Below are 16,109 nucleotides of genomic sequence, written 5' to 3'. Positions count from 1 at the left end.
TGAGTGATCCATCCCCTGCTGTCCACTCCCAGTTTCTGGCAATCAGAGGCTAAGGACAACCAAAGCATGGCGTTGCACCCCTGACCATCTTGGCTAATAGCTATAGATGGACCTATCCTCCATAAACATACCTAATTCTTTATTGAACACTGCTATAATTTTGGCCTTCACAACATCCCCTGGCAATGAGTTCCACCGGTTGACTGTGTTCTGTGAAGTAGTACTTCCTTTTGTTTGTTTTAACTAGTAATAATTACAATAGATGATTACAGAAGCTAACACTGGGATATTTAAAAGACCAAAGGAAGCTGGATAGCCATATCCCATTGAATTTAAATGGGAATTGGGCTCCTAACTCACTTAGACGCCAATGAAAAGCTCAATCTAAATACATATAGTGAGCGGTAAGGGTGTACATAATAAACCTCTACACATATTTTAGTGTGTGAGCACTAAGGAATGGAGAATTATTTAGGGTGTAACCAAGCTTAGTGGCATTAGGATAGTAATAATACAGAGCACTTATAAGCATACATGATAGTTCTAATATACTAAACTAACATTAATTATAGCATCCCTAGGAAGAATGGATATGAGAATCATTTTATAGATGGGGAAACTGAGGCAAAGAGATTTGTATAGAGCCACACAATGAGTCAGCAGCAGAGCCATTATTATAATTCAAGACCTCCTGACTCCGAACCTGCACTTACTCATTGATTCCTTATGGGATTAAATATGACAGAAGGAATATGTAGGCTGAATATCAGGAAAATTATTTTCCTTCCAGAGTGTGGAATAGTAAATGAAGTCCAAGCAGATTTTAGCACACTCTCCCAAGAGAAAAAGGTGGAAAATCCATTAGTTGGGACATTTAAAACTAGAACAGCCCAACAAAGAGCTTAAAAATGTACTACAGGGAACAAGACTCCACTAGCAGAACAGGGGAGAGCTCAAGCGTCAGGTGCACTGAGCTACACTTGATACACATGAGGAAAAGATGCAAGATGGCTTTGCATCACCTGTTCTTCCTCCTGTACTGGGAATGGTTCAGCCCCAGTGCAATGCGAGCAGCTTCATGACTGCTGCTCTAAACTGCACTTGCTTCTAACAGCCCCTTACAGGCCATTGTGCTGGCTCATGATTGATGGAGTGCAAAGTGCTTGGGCTACACCAACTTCTGCCCCAACTCATTCCCTACATAAGTGGTTTGGGGGCAGTGTGTCACAGCCCCATTTGGGGCAACTTCAAGTCCCCTTCTTGTCCCTAGAGAAGCACAATGGGGGCCCAGTCTGGTCCAGAATCTGTCCAAGATAATTTAACCTAGTGGTTCTCTTCCATCTCTATTTTCTATGTATTAAACATCCTTTTGAATGCACATGACCATCCAGAATAAACAAATGCATGTGTCTCTTGTTTAATAATCAATGAAAAACTGAAAGAATGACAAGTCAAGAAGGATGGTCAGGGAGCCAAGAAATGGGACTTCTGTGCCTGCCTCTATCCCAGACATGTTGGCTGACCTTGGGAAAGTCTCCACTAAATGTAGGCACCTCCATTTTTGGGTGCCCAGTCTGAGATAACTAGGGGCTGATTGTCAAAGGTACTGAGCGCTCACAGCTCCATTGGAACTCAACAGGAGTTGCAGGTGCTCGGAAGTTCTGAAAATCTAACCCAAGGTGTCCCAACTGGGCACCAAAAACTGAGGCATCTATTAGTACATATTTATGAAAATTTAGCACCCTTGTTTCTCAATTCCCCCTTCTGTAAAATGGGACTAGCAATATTTACCTCAACAGAGGCGAAAGGTGAGACTAATTAGTTCATTAATATTTGTGTAGTACGTTGGCAGTCTGATGGAAGACACAGAAGATGTGCAAGGTATTTTATTATATGATGAATGAGTAATCTGTTGAATAGTTGGGTTTGTTTCAGTCTGAGCTGGTCTGTACATTTTTGCCTGTAACTTTCAATTGGTTTACACAGGCTTCATTTCTATTACACAGTGGTGAAGTACTGTATACAAAAGAGCTCTCAAGGAGATAGGGGAATAAAAATTATCCTAAGAAAAAATGAGGAAGGTAACAGATTTATGTGCAATATATTTTTTGGTTTCACAATAATCTCACAGGTAGCCTACACCACACAAATTAAACTTTAAACAAACAATTTAGTTTACCATGTTATGCATGGAGATTAAACACCGGTACTATAGCAACTGTTTATGTTACTTTCTTTATCCCTTGTTTGCCTTTGCATTTGAAACTGCCGGATTATAGCCAAGTATTGATTTACACAATCAGTTGGCAATGCTGGCAATGCTGTACCATATTAGTAAAGACAGAAGAGAAACTTAACCCAATATCCTTCCATTAAGTATTTCACGGGTCATATAACAAGTTAGATTACAACTGATCTCTGGGCATGCACCAAACCTAGCTCTTGGTAGAGTTATGTTCTTGAGTCTTCTTTTAATTATGAACAGACAGCGCCTCAGAAATAATGAATTCAAATTCAAAGTTCAATTGGATACTGGAGAGGGGCGGGGGGCAGAGATGTTCTTTTGGGGCCTGATCCAAAGCCCATTGAAATCAAGGGAGAGAGTCCTGCTGACTTTAAGAGGCTTGGGATCAGGCCCATAGTGCCCACCCAAAGCCTGTGCTTTCTACCCTAATTGGGGTCTGATTTGTAAAAACAAATTAGCACATAACTGACCCATACAGTGTGGTGAGATATCAACTTTAATTCAGATTTTAGTCACATGTATGGAGTATGGGCCTGATTCTACAAAGCCTTGCTCATGAGAGTCATCCAACCTCTGGTAAATAATGAGCTGGTTACATGGCCAGGGGTGGTTTCTATAGCTTACGACTATGCAGAAGTGGGCCATACTAACACTGTGTAGGGGCTGGCCCCAAAGCCCACTGAAATAAATGGGACATCAGTAGGCCTTGGATCAGGTCCTGTTAGCACTCCAAAAGGACTGTGTGCATGCATATCGTTCTAATGTAATGTATTCCATGTAAGACCTTAGCCTCTAAATGAAAAGGCACACCATTTATTGAAAGACCTGAACTTCAGACTAGGCTTGTGTTCTCAGGTGCTGAAAGCTACCTATGGCACAGACAGAATGTATTCATTGTTGTGACAAGGGCACCAGCAGCAGTCTTCTCACGTTACCTCTCCCAGACACTCCATGGAGTGCTATTTATCTCCAGCTCATTCACTAATCATATCCAGATATGATTCAGAAAAACGTTTATCGGTTGTGGTGGAAAAAAGCAGGGAAACAGTTAAGAAAGATAAAGTAACAATATCACACCACTGTAGACTTAGGTTTAGATACCAACAAATATTTTATGGCGAGTTATTAATTAGCTTCAGGGCATAAGGCAACCTCTAACTTTGCGGAGTTAGGCTCAAACTTTCCCTGGAAGCAGGTTCTCCCAAGACAAATTACAGTAGGATTTCCTCCTGTGAAGCACTTTGTATTGGCCACTGTCAGAGACAGAATACTGAATGAGATGGCCCAGTGATCTGATCTAGTATAGCAATTCCTGAGTCCCTGTACTCCTAAATATTGTGGGGAAGCAGACGGTAGTGTGTTTGCTGTTGTTATGTTTTAAAGGCCACATCCCAAAGACCAAGCTATTTAAGAAGCTACATACAAATGTCCTTCCTAAAGGAGCTTCGGGTGACAAAGTGCATAGGTTAGATGCAGAAAATCGAGCAGAAGTGAACAAACAATCTGTGACAGAGACACAACAAACAAGACAGTATCACTCGTCTTCTGCTACAAGTATATTCACCTAGCTTGTTATTACTATGACTTAAAAAGCTCAAAAGCCCATCTCCTCTGGCAATTTTATGAATAGTTCCCTTTTCTTTGCTATTTCATATGTGCTATGTTACTTGCTATATCTATTTTTTTCTCCAGTTCATTGGTCTCACCGTTTCATTCTGTATTTATTTTTGATTTGTAATCTCTCTATTGGCCAAATTAGAATGCCCAAATCCCACATGTCAACATTCAGGTCAGTAGTTAGGCACTTAATGTGTAAATGCCTATTTGGGTGCTGAAAGACAGGAGATGAATATCCTATTAAGGCATCCATGCTAGGAAATTAGACCACCATATATCTGCATTCATTTTTCAGGTATTTACTATAGAAGGCTTAGCTTTGCCATTCCAGAAGGATCCACATAGGTTTTTATCCTGTGTCCAAGAGTAGCCACAATTCAGACCTCATGCAACCAACACACCCAGGGAAGGAAGCAGCAGAGGATCAGGGCAGGGAAGGTCTTGTGGCCATGCTCCTAATCACTTGGGGCTCCCTGCAAAGCAACATGCCCCAACGAGTAGGACTTCATATCACAGAGGCCATGCGCTATCCCTGCAATTTCCAAGTTCCATTTCCTCCCATTTTGTGTGGCAGCACCTCAGTGGCTCCACTGAGAAAAGAACCTTCACAGCTATGAATTTGTCCCTGTCTGCCTGCAGAACCACTGAAGTACAGTGGCAAATAGCAGCCAGGGAAATAACTGACAGAGGATGCTGCCTAACAGAAAGGAAATTATGGGTAAATGCACTACAGCCAGCACCTCCTATTTGAAGTACCATGGGAGAGATCTGCACATATTCAGAGTCATCTCTGCTCACTTTGCTGAGCAAGGGTTTTTTTTCTTTTCTTTTCTTTTATTTGTGATTCTTGTTAGCACTGCAAAATATAAACAGGAGATTGAGCTGGATTCTTTTCTGGCTCATGCATCATGAGTTAACTTGTTAACTAACTTCCAGTCATGGAATAATACTCAGGACAAAGAATTTTTTGCTGTGGAGTCACTGAGAGACAGTAAACATGGAAAACCCCTGGCCTACTTTACTGTATTTTCTCAATGTACAAATACAATTTAATGTAAATAGTGTTTTATTTTGCTTATTATAAGGAATTAGAGCTTGTAGAATTTGAAAAAAAAATTAAAAATGTTTAGACAAAAATTTCAAAAAATTCCCAGTGATTCTGGCAATCAATAAATAAGGCATTGATGCTCTCTTAATCTGTTTATTTGATGCAATGTCACTAACTTTATTACACCGTGAAAAATTAACCATGAAGATTTGATGTATCAAAATAATGTTAGAGGTCTACACAGACCTTGTTCACATATACTTTCCAATTAATAAAAATGGTCATAAAAATCATATACCCTCTCCACACTTTTGTATACCTGCGCAGGGACCATACACAATCTGGCCTAGAGTAAACTCAAGAAATTTGCTAAAATGCTCCATTTCCAGCAAAGTTGTTTGAAGGCAGGGGGAAATGCCTATAACAGACAGCTTGGCCTTACATCATCCAGGATATGCATCATTTCATTTGCTCACCACTCACACTTTGGTATCATTTACACTGCTACGATAATATCTTAACAGCCTGTTAAAGCAAATGAATTACTGTCACTGGAGCCTCTCTCCTTCTTTCCATTAAGTAATAAATTAATAAAGTACAAATACTCAGACTGGACAAAAGCCTAGAAACCAACACCCACCTTGTCTCTCTAATATCCTGGAACCGACACAGCTACAACTACATTGTATAAAAACCAACACACAGAATTTTGCCTTTTTTTAAAAACTATTTATCAGGCTAACAAAGTTTGCAGCTCTCCAAAATACCCTGCAATAATTCTCTCAGTGGCAGTGGGGACTTAAATTATTCAAATACCAGAGTACGTGCTGCTCATTCATATTGCACATGACTTCAGATAAGTTTCTTTTACTGCCTTGCCAATAGAACCTTGTCATTTTCACCCAGCACAGCCTGGTTAAACCACCACACCACTGAGCATTTAGCGAATTAAGGGATTGTTCACTTGGAATATTCTACTCTACAAGGTTTTCATTTGCAACATCAGTGCCAGATATTTTTCAGCAATATCTGGTGTTTACCAGTTTACAATGTATTATGTACTGTAGCTCAGAGACAAACAAACAATGTTGTCTCTGTAGTAATGATTTTATGACCATATGTATTGATTCATAAGTGTATCTGAACAAAGTCTGTGTAGGCCTCTAATGTTATTTTTATACATCAAATCTCCACGGTTAATTGTTCATGGTGTAATTAAGTTAGTGATATTCCACCAAAGAAATAGACTAAGAGAGCATCAATGCCTTATTTATTGATTGGTAGAGTCACTGGGCATTACAATTCCTGCTTTATATTGTACAATTGCAGTTTATTGCCACTTTTCCACTTAAACCATAATGAGAACAAACAGTTCTAGCCATGATGGAGATGCATTCTCAGCTTTAATAAAATTTTAATAAGCTATGAAATCTTGCATTATTTCCAGCTGGTGATATACAGGGACTCTCCCCATTCTTATTTATCTTGCAAACAGAAGAAATCTAAGAGAAGTATGTTATCTTTATGCATTAATTATCAGCCACCAACAGCTTACTCAACACTCTGCAACACAAGAGAGCCAAATCCTCCTACAGCCCTGACTCCTACAAGAAGTCCCACTGAAGTGATTTGTGAGCAACTTCTTGGGGAGGTCAGGACTTCTCAAGTGAGTAAGGTTTTATAGAATCAGGCCTGAAATGGAATCTTGTCATCCCCCTAAGGAAGCTCTGCAGCCATCATGTGCCTAGTCGCAATGTCCCTTGGCACAGGAGGCCCTGCCAAACCAGAGGTACGCTTTTGGGGGCTGCTTTTTTGCTAAAGGAAAAGCTGATGTTAAATCCCAGCAGCAGAGAATTTCAGAGTCCCAGCTGGGAGGGTCTGCCTGAACTGAGATAATCATGTGCAGCTGAGCCTTATTACCCAACACAGAGCTGGGCTACTCTCATCCTACACAGAGAAATAGATTTTGCTGTCTATGAGCCAGGACAGGGCACTCCAGAGTCAGAACAGCTGCCTTGATCATATTGTTGTATATTTAAAGATGGTTATATCATTTGGTGTTTATGAACTTAAGCTACATGAAGGAAATGTGACCAGTGATTGAGATGGGTTTGGGGTTGGTTTCTATTTTTGGGGTGGGGAAGGGATCATCTGTTGAAAAAGAATCTTGTGAAATAACTCTGAAACCCCATAGATGAATTGTTATTTTGCTTTGCTGGGGAGATTCTCTCTTCACCTGTCCCTAGCCAAATGCCCTAAGGCAGTATCTCTGAAAACAGCAGCAGCCTGCTTGAGCGGACCAGGGTCATAAATGATCTGGAAAAGGGGGAAACAGTGAGATGGCCACATTTGCAAACGATACAAAATTACACCAGATAGTTAAGTCCAAAGCTGATTGTGAAGAGTTACAAAGGGATCTCACTACACTGGGCAACAAAGTTGCAGATTAAATTCAATATTGGTAAGTGTGAAGTAATGCACAGTGGAAAAAAATAATGCCAACTATACACACACAAAATGATGGGGTCCAAATTAGCTGTTACCACTCAAGACAAAGATCGTAGAGTCATTGTGGATAGTTCTCCGAAAATATCCGCTCAATGTGCAGCAGCAGTCAAAAAAGCTACCAATGTTAAGAATGATTAGGAAAGGGATAGATAATAAGACAGAAAAAATCATAACACTGCTATATAAATCCATGGTACACCCACACCTTGACTACTGTGTGCAGCTCTGATCACCCCATCTCAAAAGAGATAGTAGAATTGGAAAAGGTGCAGAAAAGGGCAACAAAAATGCAAAAGGGGATGGAACAGCTTCCACACAAGGCAAGATTAAAAAGACTGGGGCTGTTCGTCTTAGAAAAAAGAAATGATGGGGGTGGGGGGGATATGATAGAAATCTATAAAATCATGAACAATGTTGCTGAGGGGTACACATTTCACCCTGCCTGGGGAGTAAAACCCTTGTGACTTGCTTCTTTCCCCATTGTCCTATCTCGTGGGGAAGAGCAGCCAATCAGTGCTGTTGCAGATAATGCTGTCTCCTGCTCCCCTCAGTAGGCAAAGCTGTTCTCACAGGTGGGGGAGTTGGAGGAGACAGCAGAAAGAGTCCAGCCGCTTCTCCCTTCCTGTAAGCCAGGGGTGGCCAACCTGAACCTGAGAAGGAGCCAGAATTTACCAAGGTACATTGCCAAAGAGCCACAGTAATAGGTCAGCAGACCTCACATCAGCTCCCCCACACCGCTTCCAGTGCCTCCCACCCAACAGCAGCCCCCCTGATCAGCACTTCCCCCTCCCTTCCTGCACCTCCTGATCAGCTGTTTCATGGGGGGGGGGGAGGAGTGAGGGCACTGTAGGCTCAGCAGAGGGGGCAGAAAGGGGTGAAGTGGGGGTGGGGCCTATGGCAGAGCCAGGGGTTGAACAGTGAGCACCCCCCGGCACATTGGAAAGGTAGCGCCTGTAGCTCCAGCCCCGGAGTCAGCACCTATCCAAGGAACCACATATTAACTTCTGAAGAGCCGCATGTGGCTCCAGAGCTATAGGCTGGCCACCCCTGTTATAAGCAATAGGTTTGCTCCTCCCACTCTGCTACACCAGGCCTGGGCAGAGGGAGAGGAGACCCTGCTACACCCCACTCACACCAAGAGAGGAGAGTAAAGAACATCAGGAGCTGCGGGAGGAGCAGAGGGGAGGCTAGAACGAGGGGCTTAGAATTGATGTGGGGGCTGGAGAAGCAGAACAGATGCGATGTTGCTTTTTACTTTTGCAGGAAATGATAGACATCCCACCCCACACACACACTTTTTAAAGACCACTTTAAAACACTGGCTGTAACATGGTTGGTTTGCTGATCCAAAACCCACTGAAGTCAACAGGCAGGTGGTTAATCTCTTTGCCCCAATCCTGCAAACACTTAAATACATGCATACCTTTATTCACATGATAACTCCATGGAGTCAATGGGAAAGCAATGTGACTACTCACATGAGTAAATTTACGTACCCTACTTAAATGTTTGCAAGCGCAAGGCAAGGTCTTCAGATCTGATACAAAGCCCACTGATATCCATTGGAGCCTTTCCACTGACTTCAGCTGGCTGTGGATCAGACCCTTACTTACTAAATAAGCTTTACATATAAATATTTGAATACTAGCTTTTGAAATTTCATAATGCATCCCTGTTTCTTTAAGGAGTGGTGGTTTTGATAATGACAGAATACTTTAAAGATTTTTCCATTCATATTGTTCTTGTTGAAAATGCCTTCATTTATTAAGTATATTTTCCCTAAATTATAGTCACTAATCTTAATTATTCACAGTGCTGTAATTTTCACTGTTTTCACCAAACAGATGAATAGCCAGTCTAATCAGACTACTTCACAAGTATTTTGAGAAATATATTAAGACAGCCATGACTGAGTCATTCATTTGTCTGTAGCCCTAATTACAATAGACACCAGTTGTAATACAAGGATCCTTTGTGCAATAACTCATGCCACACAACCCTCCAAAAACAAGGGGGTTTCAGACATTTTTGGTTATACCCTATCAACTGTACAAACCACAGATTCACAAATACAGGATACAAATGTTTCCAAAGAGTTTGGTAGTAATTTAAAAACATGTTCTAGTTACACCTTTTACAGCAGGTCCAGTGGACAGGTACAGGAATGGGAATTCAGCAATCTGGGTTCTAATCCCAGCTCTGCTATTAATTTGCACTGAGATCTTGAGCAAGTCACTTCAACAAATAGGGCCTGATTTGCAGAGGTCCAGAATACCTGCAGCTCCCATTGATTTCAACAGGAGCTGTGTGTATCTTCAAAATCAGGCCTAGGTGTCTCAAGTTGCACACCCAAAAACGGAGGGACCCAAAATAGGGGATGCTTTTGACAACATTGGCATTAACCCTCTCTGTGTATCTTTTTCCCCATACATAAAATAGGAATACTTACCCACCTTTGCAAAGAGCTTTGAAACCTATGCATGAGCTCTAGATAGAAATGCCAGGTAAGGGCTCAGTTCTACAAAGGTTCATAGAGCAGAGTAATTTTAATTCATATGAGCAGTCTCCTTGACTTCAATGATGCCTGCATTCCTGAGTTAACTTATTCAATTGCATAGATTATTGCAGGATAAAGTGCTGTGTATATATTATTAACCACTAAAGTTATTGGGAGTTGTGTGTAAATCTGAATGCAAGATCAGGCCCCAAATTCTTTCAGGTTGTTTGCTTCACTGAATTTTATTCCATTATTCCCATAAAATTAATTAGAAAGCCAAATAACCATAAACAAAGATTAGAGTCTTATTTCAAATATGAGGAACATCAACTGATTTTAACTAGGCTGTTCAACTCTTTAAAATGTATAATAGATACTATTAGAAGGAAAGAGCATATTTAAATTATTTGTAAAATAAGTTATGATGTAGCTGCCTACTATTTGTATTTCTGATGTTAGGTGGGGTGGGGTGGGGGGGAACTAGTCTAAGGTACATTCCACTGTGTAACACGGAAGGGAATTTGAGAATACTGGATTCCTATTATTGGTTTGGGTCTTTTTTTTTTTTTCTCCTTTTCTATTCAGGACTGCAGTTGTTCTTTAGTAAGAGGTAGCAATGGTTAAGCAACAATAAGAGACCCCAAGAGATTCAAAATCTCTGTTCAAACAAGTAAATCTAAAGAACGAAGATACAGAAGCCCTAGTGTCAATACAGCTTTTTAATATTAAATTATCCCACTCCCCGTCTCACTGCAGCACTCCAGGAGAACGTGCAAGAGGTTAGCCCTGGCTCTCCCAACTAGCACTTTTTTCTAATTCTAATTTTCCATGCAGACATTATCCTGCGGCCACCAACTCCTGTGACTGAGGGTCTGATGCCTGTGACGGCCACTGCTTGTGAGAATTCTTTATTTAAAAGCAAATTACATCTTAAAACATAAAGGGCTTCAGAATCTTCAGCAAAGAATAATCGGAAAGGTATATTGGTGTGCTTGAAAATAGTTTTCCTTCCATTGAGCATCGGCCCACAACCCTGATTCGTTAATTAACCTGCCACCTTCGGCTTCCCCAGCCAGAGGAGGCACAGCTGGCCCAACCCCCTGGGTTCATAGCTGGAAACTTCAGTTCTCACTTACCCAGCGTGAGGGTGACTCATTTTTGCAGGATGCCTTTTGGACCGTGCAGGAAATGGAAAGTGAGCTGCAGATCGCTGTGCTAATGGCCGGGTGCTTAGGAGGAGGCAGCTGTCACCGCTCACGCTAGAGAGTGCAGTCAGCTGCGCCTCACACCTCCCTAACACAAACCCCCCAACCCAGCCAACACCCCTCCGGCCTCAGCTTGCCGAGCCTTCTCCCTGCCCCTCGCCGCCTGTACCAAGACATCCCCTCCGGTTGCTAGGGGAGGACCACGTGGTGATGCTTTGGAGGGGGCGGGCAGAAAGGCGAGCTTAGCCCAATGGCTCTCCTCTCTCCCAGGGCCCCGCTGGGTGGGGAGCTGGGCTGCCACTCGTGCTGCGTTGCAGGCGGGTTCCCCAGGCTCCCGTGACCGGACCCGGGCACGCACAGACCCAGGGCTCTCTCTCCTCTTTGAGCGGCCGCCAGGGACCACTGGGGGAAGCGTTGAGATACTGCGGGTGGCAAAAAGGGCTCCAGCGCTCTGGCTTTCATAGCACGGTGCCCGGCAGAGCTCAATCACTGTGCGGGCAATAAATGCAGAGGAGTAACATGGGCTCTGTCCTAAGTGTGACTCCTTGATCATTTTGACTTTCACCGGGGCGGCACCTCCTCTTGATCCAAGCAGTCAGCTGGGCTGTTAGTGCTGATTTGTACTGCCCGCCCTTGGTATAAAGCTTTCCCGTCATATAAGATGAGGCAGTCCTGGCCCTCAGGCGTCCACACGTCACGGGCATCATTGGGAGTTCTCGGTATCCTACAGATCACGCGAGTCATAATGCTCAGCAAGGGTCAGACCGTCGGGAAGGGGAGGCAGACAGACAACAGTAAATGAGGATGGGGAGGCAGCTCTCAGGTTTTAAGGAAAGCGGTTGGAGGTGCCTGGTTCTGTACAATTCTAGTTATTTAGGAGTTTTCTTTAACCAAAATGATCAGGCACCACAGAGTAAACAGAGCTGGCTGACAGGAGGTACTGGGACCTATTCTTTGGGGGCTACACCTTCTATGATTTCCCATGATAGGCAACACATTCTGATCTATATACATTAGGTGCAGCTCTCTGCCCCCCCCCCCCCCCCCCCCCCCCCCCCCCACTGAATTGATAGCAGAGGCTCTTAAGTAGGTGGACAAGAGCCTAGATGTCATTTGGCAGGCACTATAATCAAATCTCCATTAAAGTATCTTGCTTACCTGAATTGATAAAGTCAATGGAAATCCTGCTTCAAACCAGATATGTCAGAGAATCTAAGGTGCTGATACAGCAATACTCTTCCGCACTTGCTTAACTTTAAGCACATGGGACTACTCACATGCTTAAAATTGTGCATAAAAGCCTTGATAGATCATAGACTTAATCCATACAAATATTGGGTCACATTAGGTCTCTGTACTGTCTCCATAAATACCCTCCTACGAGTAGCCTAGAAGTCTCTGATTCTCTGGACTAGCAATAGAATTAGAATTCACTGGAGCAAAGGAGAGAGCAGGTCTGGTAGCCCCTCACCCCAATCCCATAGTGCCATACCAAGTCCACACAACCTTGCAACATAGAATCATAGGTCTGGAATGGACCTCGAGAGGCCATCTAGTCTAGTCCCCTGCACTCATGGCAGGACTAACAATTAAACCATCCCTGAGAGGCATTTGTCTAACCTGCTCTTGAATCTCCATCTTCGCAAGCTCCCTAGCAATTTATTCCAGTGGTTAGCTATCTGGACAGTTAGGAAGTTTTTCTTAATGTGCAACCTAAATTGCCCTTGCTGCAATTTAAGCCCATTGTGTTTTGTCCTAGCCTCAGAGATTGAGAACAATTTTTCTCCCTCCTCCTTGTAATAACCTTTTATGTACTTAAAAACTGTTATGTCCCCACTCAGTCTTCTCCACACCAAACAAACCCAATTTTTTTTCAATCTTCCCTCTGAGGTCATGTTTTCTAGACCTTTAATCATTTTTGTTGTTCTTCTCTGGACTTTCTCCACTTTGTCCACATCTTTCCTGAAATGTGGCTCCCAGAATTGGATACAATACTTCAGTTGAGGCCTAATCAGCACTGAGTAGAGCAGAAGAATTACTTCTTGTGTCTTGCTTACAGCACTCCTGCTAATACATCCAAGAATGATGTTCGCTTTTTTTGCAAAAGTGTTGACTCATATTTAGCTTGTGATTCACTAGGACCCCCAGATCCCTTTCAGGCTCCTTCCTAGGCAATCATTTCCCATTTTGTATGTGTGCAGATGATTGTCCCTTCCTAAGTGGAGTAATTTGCATTTGTCCTTATTGAATTTCATCTTATTTACTTCAGACCATTTATCATTTGTCCAGATCATTTTGAATTTTGATCCTATCCTCCAAAGCACTTGCAACCTCTCCCAGCTTGGTATTGTCCACAAACTTTATAGGTATACTCTCTATGCCATTATCTAACTCACTGATGAATATATTGAACAGAACCAGACCCAGAACTGATTGCTGTGGGACCCTCCTCAGTATGCCCTTCCAGCTTGATTGTGAAGCACTGATAACTACTCTCGGGGAACGGTTTTCCAGCCAGTTATGCACCCACCTTATAGAAGTTCCATCTAGATTGTATTTCCCTAGATTGTTTATGAGGTCACGTGAGACAGTATCAAAAGCCTTACTAAAGTCAAGATATACAACATCTACTGCTTCCCCCGCCCATGAGGCTTGTTACCCTGTCAAAGAAAGCTATCAGATTGGTTTGACATGATTTATTCTTGACAAATCCATGCTGACTGTTACTTATCACCTTATTATCTTCTAGGTGATTGCACACTGATTGCATAATTATTTGCTCCATCATCTTTTGGCATAATGAAATTAAGATGATTGGTCTGTATTTCCCTGGGTTACCTGTATTTCCTTTTATAAATTGGCACTACATTTGTTCTTTTCTGGTCCTCTAGAATATCTCCCATCTTCCGTGACTTTTTGAAGATAAGCACTATTGGCTCATGTATCTCCTCAGTCAGCTTCTTGAGTATTCTAGGTATTTGATGGGGCTCTTATATCAGAGTGGTAGCCTGTTAGGCTGGATCTGTAAAAGGGGCAGAGTCCTATAGCACCTTATAGACTAACAGACGTATTGGAGCATAAGCTTTTGTGGGTGAATACCCACTAATTCAGATGCATGTAGTGGAAATTTGACACCATCAGCGTAGGGTCTGAGTGGAGAGTCCACATATCCGGACAGTCCTTCAGTGAGAGTGCCAATGACCAAGATGATGGGGCATCCAGGATTTCAGGGTTTGTGGATCTTGGATAGTAGATACAATAGCCCTGGTCGGGGCTCTACGGGTATGCTGATTGTTCCTGTGTTAGTGCAGGGAGTGTCCTGAGTAGATGGTGCAGTTTCTTAGTGTATTCCTCATTCGGATCTGAGGAAAGTGGGGCTCTTGTGACTTGAAAACACCTAACTTGTCTAAGTAATTTTTAACTTATTTCCTATTTTAGCCTCTGATTCGCCTTTTCACTGGCATTCACTGTGTTAGACAGCCAATTGCTACTAACCCTTTCGGTGAAAACTGAAAAAGTCATTTAGCACTTCTGCCATTTCCACATTTTCTGTTAGTTTTCTCCCGCCTCCCCCACGACACTGAGTTACAGGCCTACCCTATCCTTGATCTTCCTCTTGCTTCTAATATATTTGTAGGGTTTTTGGTGGTTTTTTTTTTAACCCTTTATGTCTCTAGCCAGTTTAATCTTGTTTTGTGCCTTGGCTTTTCTAACATCCACCAACCTACACCCAAAGTTCCTTAACATCAGCTATATTTGCACTGAAGCCGCTGCTGCATGCTTTCTCCTCATCTTTTAGTGTATGTTTGCACTCTTTTAAGGGCCTCCTCCAAATCCCTTTGAAGTCAGTGGGAATATTTGGTAAAGACTAAATTAAGCTAAAATTAACTTTATTCACTGTTAAAATGATTGTGTCCATAGAAGACCGTTGCACAAATTTAACTAATTTGATTTAGAAACAGATTTTGTTAAATTGGTACAATTTCTGTATGCCCACAGGCTCTACAGTTGGGGAGGGAAACACCAGGATGAAGACTATCAGATCAAAAGTAAAGTACAACCATGTTTATTTCACCGCCATTAGCCCCACAACTGACCCTCTCCCTTCCTTCATCATGAGTGCTTAACTTAAGGCTGTCCTGTCTTGTGGATGTGCAATCTTGGCTCCGTGCAATTGTGGCTGCAACAAGAAGCCATAGTCCAAGCAGCAGATTCGCTTTTATAACATGATCATTATATTTCACTTCTGAGAGCACCATCTGGGAAGCAGCTTTTGGCAGGGCTACTCTGGCAGTTAGGCTGGCATACTGCAATTTTTGCATCAAAACAACTGGATCAGGAGAAATATGCCTGTTCCACCCTAGTGATCTGCACCTAAAATAAGAGTAATATATCAAGCTATTTAGCAAAGAAAAGCCACAATGTAGCTCTGCTGATGGAGGTAGGGGACCAGATGGTGAAAAGCCTGAAAACACAAGCCTAGGGGAAGAGAAGACATAAGTCAGACTATATTTTATCTTTTTTTCATTAATTTTTCAGTCACATCAGAAGTCAGGAAAAAATAAATTGGAAACTGCTTTGTATGTTATATATTCATTTATTTTATATGACATGAGGATGAGGTGCCAAGGAACTTTTTAACACAGAAGACAGCAAGGGATCAAAAAATAAAAGTGTACTAAATAAAAGCCTCCCAGAGAAGGTTGTGGCTACCTACCTGGAGCTAGACAGAATTCAGCTTAGTATCAGCAACAGTGCATGTGTTTAATGTCTTCAGAGAATCCTCACTGGAGTACATCTTTCCTTAGTATTGTTGACTCACTACCTCAGCGATGGGCACATCAGAGCTCAGACAGGCAGAGATGTGTTTGCATAGTTTGACGTTCACACCAATAGTCTGTTGTGATGTGGAGCTTTATGTCAGGAGATATTACTGCTGACCAATATGAACTCACGATTTTCTAATGCCATTTTCTAACACATGCCGTC

The 16,109-nt window shown here is 42.3% G+C and overlaps 1 protein-coding gene across 5 annotated transcripts in view; it reads right to left on the bottom strand.

The window, feature by feature from the left end:
• The window catches only part of ERICH3 (glutamate rich 3), a 64,810-nt gene extending 53,489 nt beyond the window's left edge, over window positions 1-11,321 (bottom strand). For 3 of the 5 annotated variants that reach the window (XM_043552699.1, XM_043552698.1, XM_043552701.1), the window contains exon 1: window positions 11,052-11,307. In XM_043552699.1, coding sequence (XP_043408634.1) covers window positions 11,052-11,071 — 20 coding nt within the window. In that variant the 5' untranslated portion in view covers window positions 11,072-11,307. Of the gene's footprint in view, window positions 1-11,051 lie in introns of all 5 variants that reach the window. The other 2 variants (XM_037907726.2, XM_043552702.1) reach the window with 1 other exon arrangement.
• Between the last annotated feature and the right edge of the window lie 4,788 nt (window positions 11,322-16,109).

This window comes from Chelonia mydas, chromosome 8, assembly GCF_015237465.2.
Source record: "Chelonia mydas isolate rCheMyd1 chromosome 8, rCheMyd1.pri.v2, whole genome shotgun sequence".
Lineage (NCBI taxonomy): Eukaryota > Metazoa > Chordata > Testudines > Cheloniidae > Chelonia > Chelonia mydas.
The sequence above is the reverse complement of the archived record's forward strand: the minus strand, read 5'-3'. Positions and strand labels throughout refer to the sequence as shown.